Source organism: Eutrigla gurnardus (assembly GCF_963514095.1).
Source record: "Eutrigla gurnardus genome assembly, chromosome: 6".
Lineage (NCBI taxonomy): Eukaryota > Metazoa > Chordata > Actinopteri > Perciformes > Triglidae > Eutrigla > Eutrigla gurnardus.
Window position 1 is genome coordinate 21,127,949 of NC_139920.1, and position 25,415 is coordinate 21,153,363.

General features: G+C 43.6%; 1 protein-coding gene across 1 annotated transcript; it reads right to left on the minus strand.

Annotated features, from left to right (window-relative positions):
• Nucleotides 1–4,261: 4,261 nt before the first annotated feature.
• usp46 (ubiquitin specific peptidase 46) lies at nt 4,262–17,242 on the minus strand. The gene is made up of 9 exons (XM_084012532.1): nt 16,828–17,242; nt 12,436–12,516; nt 11,772–11,985; nt 10,490–10,728; nt 9,870–9,946; nt 9,677–9,760; nt 8,716–8,913; nt 7,563–7,641; nt 4,262–7,466 (listed from the first exon to the last, which is right to left on the minus strand). The coding sequence occupies exons 1-9, from the start codon at nt 16,861–16,863 to the stop codon at nt 7,365–7,367; spliced, it is 1,110 nt and encodes a 369-aa protein (XP_083868658.1). The 5' UTR covers nt 16,864–17,242; the 3' UTR covers nt 4,262–7,364.
• Between the last annotated feature and the right edge of the window lie 8,173 nt (nt 17,243–25,415).

Sequence of the window (25,415 nt, forward strand, 5' to 3'; positions counted from 1 at the left end):
TAGTTTTTAAATTGGCGTCATGGCAGAGCCTGCAAAGAAGAGGAGGAGTATAATGTCCGATGAGGCGAAAGTGAGAGTGAATATCGGACCGGCTCACACTTGTTGGCGAGTGCTGAAGGAGGCTACAAAATGCAAGACGGATGGTGACTTGGCTTTGTTGCTGCTGGACTTGTAAATAATACCGGTATACATTTTTTTTCCAACAGTGTGCATCTGTGTACAATACATTGTCGATTATTTTATTGGCTCATGTTAGCTAAGGTGTTAGCTATTGTGCTAATATATATGTAACTATCGCTATGGCTCATGTTAGCTAATCTTAGCTAAGGCGTTAGCTACTCTACCTTGTCACTGGACATCGTTCAAATCGTTCATCCGCTTCCAACCTGTAGGGGGACCGAAGAGGAAAACTTCTTAAGTGTTGCTTTTAGAGGCATTTTTTTGAGTTTCCTGTATATCCACAGGCACAATAATAAAAAAGAAGTTTCAGCGATTTGAAAGTTCTGCTTTTCTAGAAAATGACCTTGTACAAAAATAAAACTGTGAAAGAACAAAGTCGCACCACTGACGCGTATCATATTTGTAGTTTCTGGGTGGAAGAAGAAGACGATGAAGGTCTCCCGAAATGTGTTGATACCAAGGTTGCACATCATCATCGTTAAGCTACACACTGTAGTGTGTGTGTGTGTGTGTGTGTGTGTGTGTGTGTGTGTTTATCCTTGTGAACACCGCTCTGTGGGGGACGAAGCGTTTCTGAGAAGAGCCTTGGATCTTTCATAGAAAGAGAACGACAGCTTCTCATCACGTCCGGCGACCACCCATGGGTTTCATTTCTAAAATCTTACAGCGATTTACTGGAAAAAGACACGCAGCTTTCGTTGTGCCTCCGCTCTTACTAAACAACAGTTCGACCACCGGAAGAGCACACCGGGAAACCCTGCGATCAACATAACATGTTTGATTTATAATTAGGAGACAAATATAAAATGAAATGTTTAATGCTTAACATACAATCCCCCATACAGACCTGAAGGACATGTGAAACAACTCCTGACCACGTAGAGAAAGCAAAAAGAGGTCACTCATTAAATCCTTATATGTCACTTAGATTTTAATTATTATGAAGGTACCTACATTAAAATGACTATGCAGATGCAACACACACACCTGCTGTACAGCTACAGGTATTTCAGGGGAAAATAGTCATTCATAGAAATAAAATAGTAGCTGGACATTTGATCAGACATTTGGCCTTATAAGCTCAAATGGAGGTACTAGTACCCTAAGGGGGACTTTGGAGGTAATCTGGTTCGCGTGGACTATAGGCGTATCTCGCCCTGAATTGAGTCCCAGCACCCCTAAAAGATATTGCATAGATAAATGAAATATAAAAATAACAGTCATGTTGTTGTTTTTTAAACGCAAGTCCATGGTTGACAAGCTTAAACATGGTCAAAAAACACACAGTACATATGGTTTACTTTACACTTAATATTTTAACAACGAAAATACAAAAGACCACCCCCTCCCCAACCGCGTCATGGTATGGTATGATCCACTTTCTCTCTCTCCCACCTGCCCAGTTCATCCCCCCTTATACCTCATTACCTTTTCATTTTAATACTATTTAATTTGTAGTACTAAAAAACCAAGTGATGGCTTTTTTCGCTCAGCATTAAAGTAAGAATTCCAGTCACACCTAACCTCAAAAGTCGGATGTTCTTCGTACAGTTTTAACGAGCTTTCCAACGGTACCAGTACAGAAGAACACCAGGAGGACCACCAGAGGCCCTCCCCCCTTTTAAATTGTCCCACCTGTCGCTCATAACACTTGTTCAAACTGCACAAATCACGGCTTTTTAAATATCATACGTGGTCAACACATTAACGACAACACAAATACACCAATCGTCCATAACAAAACCATCACAAACGGCTAACAGTCAACACAAATGTACGTCACTCACCGGTTCACAGCAGCCTGAAGGCCCGGTTCCTGTCACGGATCCGGTTGTTGGTTCGGCGTCACCGCATCTCTTCCCCCGGGCGTTGTCTTTCTCCGACGTGAAGCACGAAAGAAAGCAGTCTGAAAAATGGCGTCCGCGGTCATCCCGTTTACGGTTTTCTTTCAGAGCGTCACTCCGCCGGTTGAAGTTCAGAGCAAAAAGCGTAATTTAACTCCATAAAGTTTAAACGGAACAACAAATGACTTTACGTGACATACAACGCGGCCACAGCGTAGACACTTCTTCGTTTTTAACCACCGGTTAACACTAACTTAGCTAGTTCGTCATCCCGGTCATACAAACTTGACTAAACGCGACGTCTCTCCGTGACGCATGCGCTCTGGGCAACCAATCAAAAGACGAGTCAACTTTTACATATATTTTACTAGAATTAGGCCTATTCATATATTTTAACGTAATTTCATCTTGTGAAGATCATTTTCATTCAAACCTTTGATTAAAAAAAGTAATTTAATATTAAAAAAAAAATGAAATATGGCTTTTTTGTGAATCTGGGTAACATTTATTTATTTTATTTTTTATATATTTCATACGGTATATTATTTCGTTGTGAGTGCTAAATTGATGCAGGTGAGCGAATGATGCAGATGATAGTTATGTGAAATTAAAATCATGATCAGATGAGAGTAGATACCGAGGCATTTATTCTATGTTACTTTGTGTGATGTTATACTAGCTGAAGCGAAACTGATGAGTTCCGGTTTTAAAAGCATAAAACTACACTTATTCTTTTAAAGAAATATGTATTATACTCCCCATCATTTCTTGAGCAACAGCACACCTAAATTAAATCCAAGAAATGCTCAGACTGACATTCTTGATGATTCATGTCCCTTTGTTATTGAAGGCCACTGTTCACCCACACAGGTTGGTTTGGTTTATATGGAAGATGTGATTTTTTTTTAAAGTTCTTAGAAATCTTTGAATTCAGGACTAAAAAAAATGAATTATTCCCACATGGCCCTAACCCTCTTCTGTAGGTTTCTAACGCCACACATGTCAAATATTCTCCTGTGTTTCCTCAATGTATTTATCCTCATTGAGAGCTGAAAATAAGAAGTAGAGGAGTGAAGGGAGAAGGTGGAAGTATCAACACACAGTAGTGACGTTGCCAGACTCCCCTGGCAGCTCTCTCCCGGATTAGCCGAGGTGTCAGGGTGACGGAGAGGACACAAAGCCGATAGCTCCAGACCAAAGGCAAACAGGAAGTCTCTTATATGTTCTGGATGCTGTGGAGTTGACGATGAAGTCTGGATAATGTTTCTCTCTTGGTGGTGTGATATTAATATTCGTCTGGCCCAGAGGGAAAATCCACGGCCTTCAAAGAAGTAGTAATCAGGATGCTCTGATGTAGCATGAACATGTAGCGACATGACTAAAAACAACTAATTCCATATGTTCAAATATTCATTCTTGGCAGGCTTTGTGTGTCGTATCTTCACATGGGTAAAAGTGGCAACAAAAATTCCAAAATATGGTTGATTTTTGAGAGTGTTGTTGATGGAAATAGAGGTGCACATATTTAACTTATTTTTTAAACAAATATCAAATCTTTGAAAAAGAAACATTTTGATGTCTATGACATTTATTGCCAGCAGTCGTTGAGGATGTATTGATGCATTTGACTTAAAGCCGTAGTGAGGAACTTTTCATTTTATGTTGTATTCTGGCACCCCCTGTGGACAAAAGCGTCAGTGTTTTCAAGCACCAGACTCCCTTTAGAAAACCTCTAATTTTACTACAGCAAAAAAACCATCAAATCCCTTTCCCTGTCTGCGAGACTTTTTAAATTCCCTGATATTCCAGAAACTCTGTGTGGGTACCCTGTTATAATCATAACTATAATACTAATACTAATAACAATTATAATCAATAAGCAGCAAACACTCCTACAAGTTAGTTAAGTCATTTTATTGAACAGAAGAAAAAACAAAACAAAACCTCAAAATGAGCGTGTTAAACTGTGGTTCTTCATGTTAAAGCATGATCACTAATAAAGTGCACTTTCAGTTTTACAGTTCTAAATCTCCTCCCCACCCGAGCTCCATCGGGCCCCACCTGGTCGACCCCCACATCACCCCTATCACAGTAAGATCCATCGGACCGAGTGCAGCGACTGAGCACCTCAGTGAGGGCGAGTGCATAAGTGTTAATGGAAGATCGGCGCGTTCAGTCTCGTTCTTCAGGTCTCAAACTAGTCCTGAAGAAAAAACAAATAATATGACAGATGTCGACTTCTGCACAACTGATGTAATTGACTGATTGTAAAATAGCACAGTATTTCTTAACAGGGTTTCAAGCTTAACGAGCGTCTTTACATTTAAAGATCTTCACTTTTTAAAAAAATATTTTTTCCTATTTCCAGAAGTGTTTTTTATTTGTTTTGTTTTGCTTCTACATAATGTACAGTTGTTTCTATACAAAGAAAATAATGTTCTGCCAAGACGGTCGCGAGGTCGGCTCCAGTTTTTTTGGCACGTTTCACTCGCGATCCCCATCGACGGAATTACAAAACGGAAGAGACGACTCGGCAGAAACGAGTGCATTCGACGAGCCAGATCGTCACTTTGAATTCTGCCCCCTGAATGGACACGAAGCTGGAAAATTCATCCTATTTGTGGAAATAAAATAGGAGTAGAATGGACATTGACGGAACATAGCTAAGTTAGCTAGCTAGCTAAGATAAGGTTACATTATTGAAGGAACATAGCCAAGTTAGCTAGCTAGCTAAGGTTACATTATTGACGGAACGTAGCTAAGATAGCTAGCTAGCAAGACGAGCTAGTCAGTTTTGGTGACGTACGTTGACGTAGTTCACACTAAACTAAATTACTTTCTGGACTTGAAGAATTCTCTTTAAAAAACTGACAAACATCAGATGTGGAATTCATGGTTCAATTCAAACGGGATTAAAAACAAATATTTGTCTCTTATTGTTGACTACTGAAATTTTTTTCCCGAAATAAGGTCCAACAGGGGCCACCAGAAGGGGGCGTGACTTAGCCTCTATAGAATGGCGTAATTAACATGCTAGTTAGTTAGCTAGCTTGTTAATTCAAGTCAGTTAGTTATGGCCGCCGTGCTGACGATCCCGCTACGCTGATTTGAATGGGAACATTGCTTCTACTCCTATTTCATTCTAATGGATATCGTATGAATCAACATTATGGGATTCCAATGTGCTATATATGACACCCAAACATCAAAGTCAGAGAGACTAATGAGAGAAAACTACAAAGCTGTAGTTCAACATAGGAATGAAAACATAAAGGACCAGGTTATGTTACAAAAAGAAAAGAAAAAAAATGCTATAGTTATCATCCTGTCAGGTGGTGTAAATTGCACTGGATGAAGGGTGGGGGGATTTACTTTGATGTCACAAAACATTGGGAAAATATCCACCACTAAGAAACACATCTACACTACTAACATTTAAATTTATATTAAGTATCGCTGGGAACTTCCACATGGAAATAACTTCACCTCTTATTGCACAGTTTTCTTTTTCAATCGAAAGGTTGGGCAGTTCTGGGTCATCTCTCCATGGCAACATATTACAAAGGAACAGTGTGTAGGATTCTGGGGGGGGATCGGAGAAAAACGGGAGAATGTTTCTATGGACAAACGGGACTTGCACTTGTTACAGAAAATGAGCCAAAACAAAATCTCAAAGTGAATCCACAGTGTGCCCTAAGTCAAGTTTAAGTGACCTGCTACAACTATCGCAATGGCAATGCTACACGTTAACGTGGCTGCAGTTCTGATCGACCTGCTCATGGTTTGAATGAGACTTTTTTTTCTCTGGGACAAACCAAAACACTGAATCTAGAGAGCCTTTTGCATATTCATGCTACCTGCAGGCCACCGTAGTTCTCAGACTAGCTTGTGAAACCGTGGTACCACCAGTAGCCATCTGAATTCCGTTGCCCCTTATGTAGTGTTATTATGGTAAAGATGGCCTGTGTTACCACGGTCTTGCAAATCCTACACACTGTCCCTCTAATATGTCTCCTCTGTTTATTTAACATTTAAACTATGAAACGCATCTTCTTTCTTTATAGTAGTGTATTTACATACACCGTGACCTTCATCTTAGACCCAAGGGTCTAGACCAGGACTGGGTATCGGACCACAATAATCTAGTACCAAACAGGCAGTATCTCCATACTGCATACTGCGAACCCCCCCACACCACTATTTGTATGGTGTTGCTCGCAGCCAATCACTGCAATCATTATTTAATTTAACGCAACGTGATTGGCCCACAACTGCAGCAGTTACCTTTTTTTTTTTTTTAAACGATACCCTGCCCTGGTCTCAACACACAATGCTCTTAAAAGAGCCATATTACACACAAATACACCTTCATTATCTACCGTTAACAAATAATTGGAATAAATATGTTGAGCACAATAAATATGGGTTTTCTATCGCATAAAAAAATATAAAGATGCCGTTGATTTGAACAGACAGAGAAAAACAGCAGGAGTTCCCCGTCGTGTTCAGAGCGCTCGGCTCCGGTGGATTAGTTTAATTTGATCACGTGGTTTTGTCAGGTAGCTTTCAGCCATGTTTTAATTAGCGTATAATCACCTTAAACTAAAAGAACCATTGTGTTTTCGTAAGCTTAGAATGTACAAAGCAGCGACAGTGATTACTTCAGCCATGATGGATGAAACCTGGTTCAGGGTCTATGTGGAGTTAAGCCCCGCCTCCTCTCTGGTTATTTGAATAAACACAAACGTTAGTTTGCAACTCGATAAATTTGCTTCTCGTTTGGTGTGAACACGGCGTCATGGGGCAGAGCGGCGAAGGAACCCACGTGTCTGGCTGCAATCTGCAACCTCACCACTAGGTGCCGCTAAAACTCCTACATACTGGTGCTTTAACGGGGTGAAACGCAATATGGAAGAAGACCTTAAAACACGTATGAATGACGCAGAACAATTTCTGACATGTGCAAGAGATGCTCCACGCCGTCATCGTCCTGGTGGGCCAATCACCTCCCACCAGCTCCTTTTTGATTCGGTCATGCCTGTTGAGCATTTTAAAGTGCAGTCCAGATGCAGGTGACTTAAAAGGCAAGAAGCAAATTACAGAGATAGAGAGAGAGAGAGAGAGAGAGAGAGAGAGAGAGAGAGAGAGAGAGAGAGAGAGAGAGAGAGAGAGAGAGAGAGAGAGAGAGATGAAGCACAGGGATCCCAGAGGTCGGGGTGGAGGGTTGGCACATACATCAGAGCAGTCTGGGGGGGGGGGGGGGGGGGGGGGACAAACACACAAACAAACCAAGGGTCTCATCCTATTTAGTCCTCTCCTGTGTCATTGATCCAGCTCCAGTCACTCCCTGGACTGGTAGAAGAGGATGTATCCTGACTCAGAGTTCTTGGAGATGTCGGAGGTAAGCCCATAGAACTCCTCGATGGCCTGGGCGTCAATTTTCTGCAACAAGTAGGAGCGAGACGATGTTAACCAGTAATAGAAAACAAAACAAAAGATGAGTCAAGGGATTGATTCACAGCGGCGGGGGTGACGCACCTCCACGATGTCGTCGTCAAACAGCAGCCAGAAGCCGTGGCTCTTCACTATGGTGATGTAATGACCTCTGTTAGGGCCGCTGAGGGGGATGGAGACAAACAGTGACTCTTAAAACTCTCACCCTCACACGTCTGCATGTAATCATCATCTAATCATCATCTAATCACCTCTGGAGCAGGAGACATGGGGTAGGAATGTTTTTCTAAAACCGGATGATTTATGTTGTTCTATCGGAGCATAGTGTCGGTTTCAGTGAATATGATCAAACAAATTGCCGACTGCGACTTTAAGGGCCCCCCTCCTATAAGGGGCCGGGGGGGCAACCCATAACAACACTAATTGCCTATAAATTAAATTCATGGCAATAACCACAAAATGAATCTATTATATAACTCGTAATATGTGGAGTCGAGCGAACCCTGCTGGACTGACGCCTTAGTTCTTGGTAATCAGAATCAGATTTATTACCAAGAAGGATTTTAAACCAACGAGGAATTAGTCTTGGTGAATAAGGTGCGTACGTTGAAGACAATAAACAATAAACAAACAGTGACTATAATATATACAATATAAACAAACAGAGACATAAAGTGTGGGATGATTGATGAATAAGATGGAAGAGCTGTACATGAAAAAAAAAAAAAAAAAATATTAAAAAATAAAAAATGTCATCAAAGGGGTTTTGGTAGTAACCTCTATGGTGGCAAAGGTAGCTTCAGTATTCGTGTACATTTTTATTATTATTATTATTATTCCAATATAATTGTTATGTTAATAATAATAATAAAACATTTTGGGGGAATGTGCTTACATGCTTTCTTCGAAGTGGGAAGATTTGAAAGTGCAAATTATGTATGAAGTTTTGACCCCATATTTCCTTCAACTTCCTGTCAAACCCATGACCCCCCTCCCAAAAAAAAAAAAATCAGCACCATCTAGTGGATGGAGGAAGCAACTGTTACCAAAAGGTAATGTAAAAAAAGGATTTGTATTTTGCAATATTAATATAGCAAAAGATTGATACTTGATATTTGTGTAATGATGACGTAAAATATAGTGTGCTGAATGGATCTTTCCATGCCCAGCTGGTATCAACCTCGCTTCATTTCATACATACGTCCTTTATTTCGGACTGCTAATCGCCACACTGTACCTGCCGCAGTGAACCACCACCGCCACCAGGTCGTACATGCGATCCAAGTTGACAGCGTCGCCGGACGTGTTGAACAGACGCAGCTCGAGGGGGAAAACCACGCGGTAGGACAGCTTGGTGTAGCGGTGCAGCTGCTCCATGTACTTGAACCTCTTCAGGTGTAGTGCCAGGATCATGGGAAGCTTCTTCACGCGCATCCTGCAGAGAAGCAAAATCGTTTGTGTTGAGAAAAAGCGGCGCCAAATTTTGGTACTTTACGGTAGTTACACCGTCGCTTTAGAAGCAAAGAAACAAAAACAAACAAACATTCACCTTGAAGATCCAAATGGACAGTGTTTCCTCTGTATTCACACGCACGCACGCACGCACACGCACGCACACGCACACGCACACACACACACACACACACACACACACACACACACACACACACACACACACACACACACACACACACACACACACACACACACACACACACACACAGAGTTCCATGTGGAGTGAGCGCTGCACCAGACTGACAAAATTGATGCGTTTTCTTTTTAAAGAAAAGCTGTGTGGTGGATCTAATTCATGCCGATGTGAATGTGATGTGGATTTAGGAAAACAGGCTGATAATAAATATTTGCAAAATCAACTGATGAATATTTAAAGAAACTGTAAAGTGTTACATTTGAGAACAGACTTCGGTTGGTAAGATGAGTTTCATTTCTTTTGATGTTGCCAACATGTTGACAATGAACTAACGCCTCTTGTCATTCACAATGAGACTGTTTACATTATCAGCAGCTTAAGAAAACTGAATGTTTACACAATAAACATTTTAACATATAGAAGAGAAAAGAGCTGTCGTCGTTTATAGAACAATAGTTAGGTTTTTAGTAAAAAAGGTATTGTTGTATTGAGATTGTATAAACACCACCCAGTCCTCAACACAGTGGCATCAAAGTAGTCTACTGACCGCTTCTGTGCTTCCTGCTTGCTGCAGCATGCCTCACAGTAGTATTTGTATTCACTGCACAAGGTCTCTGTGTTGCTGAAGTCCCTGGAGGGGAGAGAATACCACAGGAGGTTGGATTATTCAAGCTAAAAAAAAAAGAAAGAAATAAAAATAAAACGTGGTTGAATGTGGGCATAATAAAACTCGATGCTACCTGAGACAGTGCGTTATCGACGTGTTCTGCTCCACATCCACAGAAAGATCCAGAAAATCCTCGTCTTTGCTGCTCACCTGTCAAACAGAGACACCGAGGGTAATGAAACAGATGTTTAAAAATACCTGTATAGAGAGGCTAAGTCCCGCCCCTTCCTGTGTGGGACTTTATTTCAGAATAAAATATGAACGGTAGTCAACGACAAGAGACAAATATGATGTTTATCTATTTAAAGGATAATTTACCAGTTTGTAGTCTTATCATTTAGTTTAGTGTGAAAACGCTCACCAACACGTTTTTTTTTTCTCAAATAAGATCCCACCGCTTAGCCTCTCCATTAGTATTGAACAGTTCAGGCACAGGACGTTCGGTACCCTAGCACCTTTATTCAGTAAGCTCACTGACCCAAAACTACTCGCACACGGGGGAAAAGAAATCGGGAGAAGTTTTGGCAGAGCACCTGTTGTTGTCAGCCCTAGCGTGCTAGTTGGTTTAGTCCGGTTAGTTCATCCGAGGATACACTTCCTGAACGCGTCAATTAGCGTAGCGAAACACACACATGGCGTTCAGGCTCCTCCCACTGCAGAGTCACACCTTAGCAACGACGAAGAGCCACGCACCGTTTCACAGTTGAGGCAGCGCGTCTCGTTGGTCAGCGTGCCCTGGAAGATGTCGTGGACCCACGTGGGCTCCGTCTTGTTCTCCGCGTCGGTCTCCGTGGCGACGGGCGTGCCGTTGTTCTTGAGGCGGCCGTTCTGCTTCTCCTGCTTCTTCTCCTCCTGCAGGATGTCGGCCACCGTGTTCAGCAGGTAGTTGAGGAACTCGTGGGCGTCCTGCTGCATGTAGTTGTCGAACAGGTCTGGAGGGAGACAGAGTAAAAGATTCGTCATTACAAATATTACGTGGAGGTAAGCCCCGCCTCCTCTAGTAATGCCAGGCAAAAATTTGCTTCAACAAGTTTTCTCAACCCTAATATCATAATTTGACTGTGAGCTTCAGTGGCGATATAATGCAGATTTTGTTAACTTCCGACAAAGCTAGGCTAGCTTACAGACTCTGGGGTAAGCTAAGCTAACTGGCTGCTTGAATTATTTGGTCATTTCTGTCCTTTCAGCCCAAAATCAAAACATTCCAGCCTCGGAGGGCTTCACGGTCTGTCCTTGAACTCAACAGGCTGCACTGATGAAAAACCAGCATCCATACACACTTCTGTTCTGACCGATCTGTATGTGAAAGGTGAAAAGTGAGAACGTGAGGAGGAGGGAGGAAGAGCAGGAGGCAGCTGACCAAAGCCGAGTCCCCAACAGAGATCGCATTGTTCACTCGCATAAAGAGCTTCCTCAATATGGACAGCAGAGAACAGTCGGCCTCAGTTCTTACCTCCAACACGCACCTGCCCTTCACCTCAAATATTCAGACGACGTTAAAAAAAGACAGCTCTGCTACCAACACACACAACACAAAACCACGGAACAGAACGGACGCCGAGGTTGTTCGTGAACGCGCGATGCTAACTCAGAAAAGGCCGACGTAAGAAGAGTGGATTGGAGCCCCTTCAGGGTCAGCTGGGTGACGTTCACCCACTTTTATCCCCTTTGAAGCGGAGAAAACACGACAAACATTCACCTGCAGGCAACATCACAAACATATGGCCGGGTTTTACAGAACAGAATTACATGTTTGTGTTGTTTTTGGGTCACTATGTAAACAAACCGTCATTTAAAGGGTTATATTGAATGAAGTCCTATTTGGCAGTTATATCAGGAAATATATATAATATGAAATAATAATTTATATCTGATATCCAATCCAACACAGGAAAAAAAAATCAAAATGAATCAAAATGAATGTTTCTAAAAGGTGATTCATCAGTAATGTTCTAAACAAGGCTCGGACTCTCACCATTCTCCTTCCGAAGGCGGGAGATGAACTTCTTGGGCGGGATGACGCCTACTTTCTTCTTCTGCGTGGCGATGGAGTGGAAGAGGTCGGCGAGGCATGTGAGCAGGTTCTCCTTCTTCTTCTGCTGGGCTTTGTACGCCAGCACGTTCTCCCGGAACGGCCGGCAGAAGTAGAGCGCCTGCAGCACCGAGTTACAGTAGCATGTGTTTCCAAACTGAGGGCAGGGAGAGGCAAACAGACAGCAGGGGAGAGCGTAGATCACCGGTTAAAGCAGGAAGTAATGTGTCAAGAGTCACTTAAGAAAACATCTTGTTTAAAAGTAATTCGAGGCGGGATTTAAAGATTTAAAAAGGAACACACAAATTGCTAAATAGCACAATATCCAAATGGGATGGGATCCAAAAATCCATCTCATCTTTAAGATGAACTATAGAAATCTTCTCACAGATGGTATAATCTAGGTCTAATGGAGTATTAAATCAGTTAAATGAGCTGGTGGAAAGATACAGAAGTGAACAACTTTCATCCACTGGGCAGAGATGACAACTTGGGTGTTTATGTGAACTTTAAAGAAACAGAACGTCCTATTTTATTGGCCGCCAGACCTTCAGGTGTTTTTGGTAAAAGCCATCCTTTTGTGAATGTACCAGAGGATCATACTCACATTGACCAACCCAAAGTAGTGCTCATTGATGGGGAACTGCTCCGGGCCGATGTCTTTCTCCAGAGCAGAGGCATTGGTGCCCTGAAGGACAAGAGACGACAACACATCAGGACGTTTTCTCATCATCTCTTATAAAAGGACAGTTCACTCCAGAGCTGCTCCACTCTGGAACACAACTGACAGCACAACTGGATCTTTTCTGCAATATGACGAAATATAAATAAAAGAAATAAATGTATTCGTAACCTCACTGGTCATATAGATATGAAACACCCACAAAGCAGGTTAACATGGCTTCAGGTTAGTGGACGGGTCAGGTGGGTTCAGGCTCCTCCCACTCCGTAGCCCCGTTCCTCCCTCAGGGAGAGAGAGAGGGTGAAGGGAGTACTACGGAAGCGGGGAGGTGAAGGTGACGGCTGCTGGAAAGCTCACGGTCGGATCCATAAGAACCCTTCAACCCGAGTCTCTCCAAGACCACCTGATATAGCCAGTCTAAGGGCTACTTGGGAGAGGCTCCCCCCACTGGGGAGAGCCTCTGAAACGTTCTGGTATCACTTTATATTTAGTTAGTAAACAGATATCTTAATTGCGTCACAGATAAGAAGCAAAGTTTTCTTAGTTTTCATAATCTATTTTAATGAAAAACAATAAAATAATCTTAAATAAAATGATCAAAAATCATGAAGACATAAACAAATATTTTTGCATCCTGTATTCAGGCTCTTTTTTTTTTTTTTTTTAATTCTGATAATGGAACTTGTGAAATTGAGTGTATTTCATGGTGACCCATGATAAAATCCTATACATCGTCCCGTCCCTGGAGCGGCCCGGTGTAAAAATAGAGTTCATCATCATGAAACTGAATCCAGAAATACTGGTTTAGTAATGAAAATGAGAATCATGGGAGTTTTCCTTTTGTATCAAGCAGCGTTTGAGTTGATTCACCAACATCACACAGCCTGTCATGTGACCATTAAGCACATCGCAATGACCATGCCCAAGTTGACTCAGTTATTACGGAGAGTTATATAAAGCATAATATACAGTATTTAGTCTGTGTGTGTGTGTGTGTGTGTGTGTGTGTGTGTGTGTGTGTGTGTGTGTGTGTGTGTGTGTGTGTGCGCGTGCGTGTGTGTGTGTGTGTGTATCTGAGGGTTAAAACCAAAATTAGAGGAATTATCCTCTCGGCCAAAATTCAATATTGGTTTCCAAAAGAAACGTTGAAGCTCATCTTTCCTACCAGAAAAAAAGCCCCTGAACCTTCCTGTCAGAGTAGAAAAAAAGGAACTGGTATAAATAAGTAGCCCTGTGACAGACCACTTATCTTCCTGTCTCAGCTCAAAGCTTCTTTCCCCCCCAAAATGAACCGACAGCTTTGTTGAGCGAATTACAGAAGACAATTTCATTTGGGGAAGGCTTTGAATGCCACTGACTGCCATTTCTGCCTGTTAAAGCGGACAGTGAATGCCTCTTTGTCCGATTCATTGCCTCCAATCTGACAACAAGTCCACGGCCACAACCAGCCATTGTTTTTCAGTGCCCATTGACCTGTCGCTTATTTTCTACATAAAAATGTTTGGTTTATTAAAAAACTGTCGGGAACATGTTGGTGCTTCCCATAACCCATGACGACGGCCTCAAATGTCTCGTTTCATCCACAACTCAAAGATATATTTAGTTCACTGTCAAAGAGAAAAAATTAACCAGAGAAGCTGGAATCATAGAATTAAAAAATAAAATGACTGAAATGAAAATGGAATAGTAAATGGAAAAAGATACAGCAACAAGTATTGATCTTTTACTTTACCCCCATGCCCTCCCCGGGCATTTCCTGATTTGTTTTTTTTTTAATTTGGTGATACTTTTGGCTGTGTTACAGCTTGTGGCATGATTTTTTGCAAGAACTTTCCTTTTTAAGTTATATTTTTGAAATCCAATGATTTTTTATTTTACATTTATACTCTATTGGTGTATTTTGCACCCTCTGTACACGCATTTACAAACTGCTATAAAATCATCATACATCAATATTTTTTTCTACTTTTTTCATAAAACAACTCTCACCTTGCTCAAACGTTCAATCATTTTCAGGGTTTTAACCCTTTAAATGCCAGTTTAACGAGTACTAAACCGAAACCCTTTTGGAAACAATTTCTTCTTCAGTCCACTAAATGGTGCTGAGGTTTTTTTTGGTGTGGTAAAAATTTAAGATTTTAATATTCTGGCCCAAGATAATTTCAATAAACAATATTATCTCAATAAAAATCGAATTAAAATATGCAAAAACCACCTCAATAACAAGCACAATCTCTTTATTATCTGCACAAGGAATACATGTTCCCTTGGCTGCATCCCATTGGTCAAAAGTTCTCTGTCTGCCTCTGATTGGACATTGTAAGGAGGTCCTTCGCTCGCCGCTGGCCCTGCACTCCCCGCTAGATCGAGGGGCTGACAGCAAGTGGAGTGTTGTGCAACAGCTCTGCAAGATGTGTCTGCAGACATTTTTTTTGTTTATCGGCCTTGTGAGCGCAGGGATTGGCCGATGAGAAGGACATTCTTATCCACCAGCTGCAGCAGGAGATCCAGACCCTGAAAGAAGACCTCTCTGAGAAAGAGGAGGCCTTAAATGACATGAGTGAGAGCCTGAACTTATAGGGCTCAGCCTGCCGGAAGAACTACATCAGCCTCCATGCTGAGAAGCAGGTCACTCAAGGCCTCCGAGCCCATAGCTCAGCTCAAAAGACAGTACCAGTACAAGACCCTGGAGCAGGAGCAGCAGAAGGAGGCTCTGGAAAAACAGCTGGAGCTGAAAACTGCACTCCTCAAAGACTCGGAGTACCTGAAAGACAAACAGGTCTCATCCAACCAGGAGACACCAGGTCTAACCTCCAGACTGCCACTGAAGACAATCAGGGCCTCTGAGCTGAGTCAACTCAGCTCAAAGAAGAGCTCCAGAAGAAGACCCTGGACCAGGAGTTCCTTGAAGAACAGGTTACTGCCAACCAGGAGTCACCAGCAGACAATGAGGTCGAGAGAGACAACGGTGAAGCTCCTCAGCAAGAAGTTGAGGAGCTGAGCCAGGTACCATCAGACCAGCTGGTGACTGGGCTGAACCAGGTACCATCAGACCAGCTGGTGACTGGGCTGAACCAGGTACCATCAGACCAGCTGGTGACTGAGCTCCAGGCTGTTGAGGCGGACAATCAAAGCCTCCCACCAGAGCTCCTCCCAGTCACAGAGGAGCTCCTGGTCGACAGCCTAGAGCATGGTCTACCTTGTGTGGCCCTGCCAGAGGAGGGTCAAACCTCCGGTTTCCTCCTACAACAAACCAATTTGGCCCCAAATTATAATTAAAAGAAAGAGGGCGGCACAGTATATTCTACTGTGTCGTGTGGGTTTTCCTCCAGGTGCTCTGGTTTCCTCCCACTACCAATTTGGCCCCCAAATGTAAATATATACAATATAATTTCTAATGCATATATATTATATATGTTATATTATCCCCTTTCCCCCTTGAGGTTTTACTCTGGGAGCTCTGGTTTCCTCAAAAAATTAAAATAAAATAAATAATGCACAAAAACAAAACAAAAATTCCATGCTTGTTGTGTTTAATCTTTAATTTCACTTCTACTTGGGCTGAATCTATTTTACAGACTGTTGTGCAACGGCTCCACAAGATGCCAAGATATTTTTTTTAAATAGGCCTTGTGAGCGCAGGCATTGGTCGATTCCGATCATCTCAAAATGCCATTAATCGACCCGATTAATCAGCCAACTGATTAATTTAATTAATCGTTCGACCACTAGCAAGAATGTTATTACGTCTGTAAAAAAAGTTCCTTAAAATAACTGAACTGAATGAGTTTTCAGTTTTCAGCTACATTCTCTAATGTTTGTTGTAAACGGACAAAATGTAAAAAATTCACAATATAAAAAAAAAAAAAAAAGCATTTTTGGTAAACATGGGAGAGGTTTTATGGAAACTAGGTGGCCGATGACGTCAGTGTATGATGACATGTAGTAACACTACTCTTGTTCTTGGGTGCCATGATGAAAAGCACTGCAGCCTTCAAACGTCCGGTCTCCAACAAGCTACCCGGATGTGACCGGCTTTCTCTGCAGCAGCAGCACCATCACATTATGCAACCACAACAAACCGCTTCATTCAACCCGTCCATCAGAGAGGGTATAAGGAATGTGACGTCACATCAATGCCATAACATTCACTGTACGTCCCTCATCCTTTACAGTGTGGTTGAAGGGGAGGGAGGGAGGGAGAGAGAGAGAGAGAGAGAGAGAGAGAGAAGGGGGTTGGCGACTCACCCATGTACATCATTACACACCAAGTTAAACACACCGACAGCAACACTCGAAAGCCGGCGGGATACTCACCATATTACAAATGGAGGCGATGTTTCTGACAGTCATTTAGTTCACAGTGTCCACCTCGCCGCCATCTTTATAAAATAAACATGATTCGAGAGCGAGGGCGACGCTAAAGGAAATTAAGTTGACTCCTCGCAGCCGCGGCTGGGAGGCCAGACTGCGAATCCCTCCAAAGCGTCAGAAAGCGGGGCAGAGAGAGAGAGAGACAGAGAGACGCGGAGCGGCAGCATGCAGCTAGCCGTGCCCAGCGAGCACGGAGCCTAAAGGTCGCTTAGTGTCGGCACAGCCTCATCCTCACGCGCGCATCTAGACAGGCAGACAGACCGCGGGGGACCGTCAACGCGCGAGCGGGTAGTAGTGGACACGGCCGAAGTCGCGGGGCAGCAGGTTGTTAGCAGCAACGACCAGGAAGCAAGCGTGATGTGTGTGTGTGTGTGTGTGTGTGTGTGTGTAAGGGTAGCCCCGCCCATCAATACATGAACTCCACCTGCTGATTGGTTGAGAGGCACTTTGCGTTTGATTGACAGGACAACGGAGCCAGACACAGAACTGGATGATGTAGTTTAGGCGAGAAACAACCAAATCAGCGGTTTTGCTGCGGTTTTGATTTCGCGCAATGGTGTAAGGGAGTTGTAGTTCATATTTGGGATGCGTTTAAAGAGATTTTGTAGGCTGTATGTAAAAACTGTGTGAAAATGAAATAAATAATAATATAAGTCATTAAGAAGAGTTACTTAGGGACCGTTTGGTATTTATGGAATGGACCACCGGAGGAAAATAAGGGGGGGGGGGGTTATGTCATAGAAGGTCGACATGCATTGCCCCAAACCCATCCATGGTCCTGAATTTAAGCTGTCTAAAAATTGCTCAAATCTCTCCTGAGAACAGACGGTTTCTGTGTCTGCACCTTTAAATGCTAATGAACTCCATCTGTCAACGCCTACTTGGAGAGCGAAGGAGAGGATGCCGCCTACACTAGCGGTAGCATGCGCCAGTGTTTATAGTGGATGTATCGCTATGGCTCGCCTTTGTGTCTTAGGTGAAGTTGCTGGGTCCCGTATGGTTGGGACAGATCCTTTTACGAGGGTCAGTGTCGAGGCAAAGCCAGCTTTGTACTGACCCTCGTTACTGAAGCAGTCCGATGTGAAGTGGTTAGCACACACATACAAGCTAACACGAAGCGTAGCCGGCACATTGTCATTAAAAATGAAACGCAACCACTGTCTCTTCTGTTCTGCTGTAGCTGGGACAGAATATAAGCACTTATGTTGATTTGTACAACCAACAACAGAGCAATCTGCTGGCCCTAGTTTCGTAGACCAGGCGCAGTCAGCTCTCAGCGCACCTGCGCCACGCCGACGGGGTGTGTCCGCCTGGACGTTGCAAGTTTCGTGCACTGCGCAGGCTCGCGCAGGCACACCTCCCGTCTCGCCCACCCGCGCAAGTGGGAAAGAGGGAGGAGAAGAAGGCGTGAGTGGGAGACGAGGAGGAGACGAGGCGTGGACTGGGATTAACACAGCCAATTCAGATCTTCACCAATCAAATGAGCTCCTCTCCTCACCTTTAATGCGTTAGGGGAGGTTCAGTGCAAGTTCCGTCACTTGACAACCCGATGACAGAAGCAGCGCCGCTGCTCCCACCACGCGCATCACGCGCTGTGCGTGCGTACCATAATAATAACAATGCCGATATTATAAAAAACAGGAGAGAGGGAGATGTTTTGGTCCGAGAGGCTGAGTTTCCGTTACGCGTGCCATCCGCCTTTGATCTCACGTCAGATGTGACAGGACAATCTATATAGATATAATTTCACGTGTTGATTCAATTAGTTGCATTAAATAGTGTTTGTTGTGATTATTTATTGCATTTAAATGTGCCTGGAACTGTGGAAACCTGCCTGTGAGGTCTCGGTGACGTGTGCGCACTGCGCGCTGTCAGCCAAACTTCCACTCCGCCAGCTGTGATTCGCCTTGAATGAATGGACTTTATTTACGCCTTACGCCAAGAGTAGACCAGGTTGGAGCTGGCGAGCTTTCAGCGCAGTCTCGGCGAGGCTTTTTGCCACGAAAGTTCCGCTATGCCAAGCTGAATCTGTGACGCCTCCCCCTGCTGGGCCGCCACACCCATCTTGGCGCAGGCGATCCGACAAACTGCCAAACTGACCGTGCACAAGGCTGCACAGGTCGAAACTTGCATTGCGCCGGCTCCGCCACCCTGCGCCGCCACCCTGCGCCGCCACCCCTGCGCCGCCACCCTGCGCCGCCACCCTGCGCTGCGCCACGAAACTAGGGCCCTGCGTGTCTAGCTCTGAGTGACGACATTGTGAAACACTGCTATCTCACTGCTATTTCACTGCAGGACACACCAAACTTCACCTCGGTGATGAACGCCTCCTCTCCGATATCTCCTCATAGCAGAGGAGTTCGGCCTATGCAATGACTCTCTTCGTTACGTAACGACGGGAGCTGAATCTGAACAGCCCGTAGGAGCGGCCGTTGTACCAGTGGGTGGGCTGAGGAGACCATGCAGGAGTCACTTGTTTTCCTCATCCTGGGAGTTGGCAGGCTCAGGACCAGTTTATAGGTGTTAATATTCTTTGTTGAGGCGTGGGTCACCCAACAATATCCACCCAACAATACCCACCCAACACCCGGGGGGTTCCTTGGCTTTTTTCATGAAAACAGCAACATTTCAAATATAGTATGAAAATACATCTCAGCAACACATTCATTTTTTAAAGTTATATTTTTGGCCTTTTATTGCGGGAGGACAGCGTGAGAGTGAAAGGGGTGAGAGAGAGGGACGGCATGCTTTAAAAGAGGGCTCAAACCCCAGGACCGCTGCAGGGAGCCTGAGTACATGGGGCAGTAACTCTACCACTGAGCTATCAGCACACAAGTGCTCTTATGATGGGGCAGTAATATTATACTATTAACTTACGCACTCGCACAGTCGGCTATAGGGTTTTTGTTTGTCTATTTTTGCTTTCTGAATATTTACATTTTAATACTCAAATTATTATGCATCTCATATAAAATGTGTTAATTTGCCTACACTTAAATGTATAATCAATTTGATGCATTCCAAACATTTGAATTGACTTAATTCATTTATTAATTTGTCAAGTTAATTTCCATCAATTGTCAGTTTTAATGCACTAAAACATCTAATAGTCAATTAACTGATTTGTCCATTAGAAATGTGTATATTAAATTAAAGGGAACTTCGGCAATGTACACTCAACAAAAATATAAACGCAACACTTTTATTTTTGCTCCCATTTTTCATGAGATGGACTTAAAGATCTAAAATTCATTCCAGATACACAATATTACCATTTCTCTCAAACATTGTTCACAAATCTGTCTAAATGTGTGATAGTGAGCACTTCTGCTTTGCTGAGATAATCCATCCCACCTCACAGGTGTGCCACATCAAGATGCTGATCTGACATCATGATTAGTGCACAGGTGTGCCTTAGACTGTCCACAATAAAAGGCCACCCTGAAATGTGCATTTTTTTGCTTTATTGGGGGTCTGGGGACTCAGAACCAGTCAGTATCTGGTGTGACCACCATTTGCCTCATGCAGTGCAACACATCTTCTTCGCATAGAGTTTATCAGATTGTCAATTGTGGCCTGTGGAATGTTGGTCCACTCCTCTTCAATGGCTGTGCGAAGTTGCTGGATATTAGTGGGAACTGGTACACGCTGTCGTATACGCCGGTCAAGCACATCCCAAACATGCTCAATGGGTGACATGTCCGGTGAGTATGCTGGCCATGCAAGAACTGGGACATTTTCAGCTTCCAAGAATTGTGTACAGATCCTTGCAACATGGGGCTGTGCATTATCTTGCTGAAACATGAGGTGATGTTCATGGATGTATGGCACAACAATGGGCCTCAGGATCTCATCACGGTATCTCTGTGCATTCAAAATGCCATCAATAAAATGCACCTGTGTTCTTCGTCCATAACAGATGCCTGCCCATACCATAACCCCACCACCACCATGGGCCACTCGATCCACAACATTGACACCAGCAAAGCGCTCACCCACACGACGCCACACACGCTGTCTGCCATCTGCCCTGAACAATGTAAACCGAGATTCATCCATGAAGAGAACACCTCTCCAACGTGCCAGACGCCATCGAATGTGAGCATTTGCCCACTCAAGTCTGTTACGGCGACGAGCTGGAGTCAGGTCAAGACCCCGATGAGGACGATGAGCATGCAGTTGAGCTTCCCTGAGACGGTTTCTGACAGTTTGCAGAAATTGTTTGGTTATGCAAACCAATTGTTTCAGCAGCTGTCTGAGTGGCTGGTCTCAGACGATCTTGGAGGTGAACCTGCTGGATGTGGAGGTCCTGGGCTGGTGTGGTTACACGTGGTCTGCGGTTGTGAGGCCGGTTGGATGTACTGCCATATTCTCTGAAACGCCTTTGGAGACGGCTTATGGTGGAGAAATGAACATTCAATGCACGAGCAACAGATCTGGTTGACATTCCTGCTGTCAGCATGCCAATTGCACGCTCCCTCAATGCTTGTGGCATCTGTGGCATTTTGCTGTGAGACAAAACTGCACATTTCAGAGTGGCCTTTTATTGTGGGCAGTATAAGGTACACCTGTGCACTAATCATGATGTCAGATCAGCATCTTGATGTGGCACACCTGTGAGGTGGGATGGATTATCTCAGCAAAGCAGAAGTGCTCACTATCACACATTTAGACAGATTTGTGAACAATGTTTGAGAGAAATGGTAATATTGTGTATCTGGAATGAATTTTAGATCTTTAAGTCCATCTCAGGAAAAATGGGAGCAAAAACAAAAGTGTTGCGTTTATATTTTTGTTGAGTGTAGTTTTGCAATTGCATAAAGATAGGGGATATGATTGAAATTGATTAATCACAGGTCAAGTCCCAAAAGCCTGGATCCTACACTTCCCACAATGCAACATGGTAGCATCTTTCATTAGATCCTCCCAGTTAATATTTCTCTCTAAGATGAAGCGGAGTAGAAGTATTATATTTTTAGTCAACGTAGCAGGGTGGTCAGAGTGGCGCCTACCTTTACGTGTACCGTTGCCATAGTGACCGTTGTAGCCGACCACTTCTGTATATAGGCTACAAAGTAAACCGACTTACCAGTGAGCTGTGTGACATCACTTTCCGCCCCATCTGACATGTTGTCACCATAACAACTAACAGCAATCGGCATTATCTCTTTGTACGAGTCACATGACCACTGAAAATGGTTCTTTATGCTCCTATTTTATTTCTACGCATCACAACTCATCATTTTAACACTCAACTGGCGCTCATCATCATTCTTGACATTTTATAGACCAAAGAACTAATCATTTAATTTGCAGATATTCTGCAAACCACCAATTAGCTGACCATAATGAAAAAGGTAAGTGCCCTCCCCCTCCACCACCACCTCCCTCCTCCCTCCCTCTGTGGAGCTCTGCAGGGGTCCCCGGGAGCCCTCGGGAGCCCTCAGGGCCCTCTCATTCATCAGCAGGCTTTGTTCCTGCTTTCACAGCAATCTCCCCGGGCAATTATCTCCTTAGTATTTACATGTGAACAAAAAGAAAGGAAAACAACAAATAATTATGACTAACACTATTTCAAAAGGAACGGGAAAAGGAGGGAAAAAAGGTATTCACAGAAAAACAGAGTATTGGGTTGCCAGTTTGAGCCCCGGGTGGAGGATGGGCAGGAGTTCTCATTGTGGATCAGAGACGTTTGATATGCAAGGTTTTTTTTTTTCAGTGTTCTCGCAGGTTTATTTGTAAAAACATGTGTATTAAACTCAGACAGAAAATGTTCCCACACATCCTTTACTGTTTCTTTTCCGGCCTGCGTTAAAAGCATCGCCACTGACTCATTCGTCTCTTAGCCTCCCCCCCCCCCCCCCCCCCCACACACGTGAAGATCTATACCCAGCTGTGTTGACGAGTTAGGAATCTTTCCTTTCAAGTCTCGTGGGTCGGCTCCTGCTATACGGGGATGGTGGTTTATTTGGTGTTTTATTTTTTTATTTTTAAATCTCTCCCCTCGTGTTTGGACAGAGCCGGTTGTTTCGTCAGCCGCCAGGTGAACCTCAGAGGACCTTCTCTGCTCGCTGCTTCAGATCAGAGAAGTGAAGGTGGTTTATTGGGGGGGGGGGGGGGGATTCTCATGTGGGTGCACGTGAACTTCACACGGCGAACATCTCTGTGAACTCCACCAAGCTTCGCTGCTGCTAATGGCACCGCCGGCCTTCCGCTACAAAAACAGACGGAATGAATGATCGTTTCCATGCGCTGCAGAGATAAATATACCTCTGGTTCAGAACGTGATCCGCTGCAGCCACCGGTGACATTTGGGCGTCTGCAACAATAAGGTTGAGAACAGCTTGTCTTTGTTTCTTCTTTTTCCACTTTATTAGAGCTAATAAAAGTTCCAAGGTACTGTGGCACGTTGTTGTGATGCGTGCAGGTATAACATGAGTCACAGCGCACATGATACGTTGGAATTATAGTCAATAATCTTAGCTGTGAAAGGAAAGTCTTAAACAAGAGAATGCAAATCTGATTTTTATTTTTTACATTTTTTTGTGATTAAACCAAGCGGCAACGTTCAAGTTCTGAAAAGTGAAGCCAACTGCTGAAGTGCCTTAAACTTGCATTCTCTGCTTGGCCATCAGAGGGCGACTCCTCTCTGATTGTATAGAAGTCTATGAGAAAATGGTCCTACTTCTCCCTCGATGTATTATCTCAGTAAACATTGTAAACATGAGTTTATGGTCTCAATCTCTAGTTGCAAGTCTTCTTCAATCCAGCATGATGTTTTTTTTTTGGCACAAAAGCGTCATCGTAAACAGAAGGAGGATGTTCTGGGTGATAAACGTCTCATGGTCGAAATAAAATGGTAACGTGAGGAAACTGAGGTCACCGCATTTGTTTGAACCTTCTTTAAATAACATCTGTTCAGAATCATCATCACGTTCCTGCAGCTCCGCATAATTAAACTTTATAGGCATCTTGACCCGATCGAGTCGTCCAATCAGAGGAGACCTTGCAGTCCTGTCACTGCTCTCCTGATGAAATACACTCCACCTGTGTTTTCTCAAGGGAGGAGAGGCTAAAATCAACGAGAACTTGGCCAGAACAGAGAGAACAGGAAAGGGGGGTGAGCTTTTTTGTTGGTACAGACTGTTCCAAACAGACTCTAGTTTACATGTACGGTACCCTAGCCGTACACGGAGTACCCAGAGGTGCATGCTGGATACTCCGTGTCTGTGCAACAGGCTCATTGGCATGCTGGGTGTCTGTCGTCTCTGTGTCATCAGAGGCTGGAGGCACTGAGGGTAATTACGACCGAAGGTACATTTTGGACGAATCCAATGTTCTACAGGAAGACGAGCAAACACAGAAACTAATATGTTCATTATTGATCTTCCTGCTACATCTCAGATAAGCTGATTATTTAATAAAGCCTATAAAAAACATATTCAATGAGGAAATGTGGCTTTTTTTTACACTGTTCAACAGATTCATAATCAATTATAAATAGTATTAAAAAAACCCGTAAAATACCTAATACGTTTGGTCGTCTTCATATAATAATAAATTAGTTAATTGAGTAACAAAAAATGTTTAATTACAATATTCTACTTGAGATAGAATATAAGTAGTGGACATGGAGTCTGGTTGATGGGTGCTAGGCTACGCTAACACTGTAGCTGCTCCATCAACACTCAAAATAAGGTCATTTTGACCTTGTTGTTTGGACCACAGACAGTCTCTGGTTTCTCCACATAGTCTGGTCTGGTCTCTGGACTAATGTGAGCTACTATCGTAGACCTCTGGGGGACCACAGACAGTCTCTGGTTTCTCCATATAGTCTGGTCTGGTCTCTGGACTAATGTGAGCTACTATCGACCACAGACCAAGGAGACCAGATCTGGTTCCTCTATTTAGGATTCAGGGATGTCAGGACGACAGGAGGACGATCTCAACGCTGAGAGGCTTTCGCTCAAGATGTTTGTTTTTTTTAACAACCATCGGAGTCGCCGCCTGATGGCCAACAGAGAGAATGCATGTTTAAGGCACTCCAGCTTTGGCTTCACCTTTCAGACCTGAAGGTTGCTGTCTGGGTGCAGTAGATGTCTGCCTCGCTGTTCTCACTGACAATATCTTTGTGACTGATTATCTCTGTGAACTTGCTGCCCTTGTTTTAGCTTCACGTGTTCAAGGACATTTAAAGGTATTACACACCCTGGAAACTAGCTCCAGCTCCTCTTGTCCAGATACACCTGGCACATGAAGCCGATTGTGCCTTCGATAAGAAACTCAAATAACACGCTTCGCAATGGCAAAGACACCAAAATACACCAGAAATGTTCATTCAGGTGAGGTCGGCAAGCCTCCTCCTCCTCATCCTCCCAATGTCCGCCACAATAACAACATTGTTCTCATCGCACAAAGCAGAGAGGAGTTCACTGTGACCGTCGAATACAGTCAGCCTTGTGTGTGAGTGTGTGTCTGTGTGTGTGTGCGTGTGTGTGGATGTGTGTGTGGATGTGCGTGTGTGTGTGCGT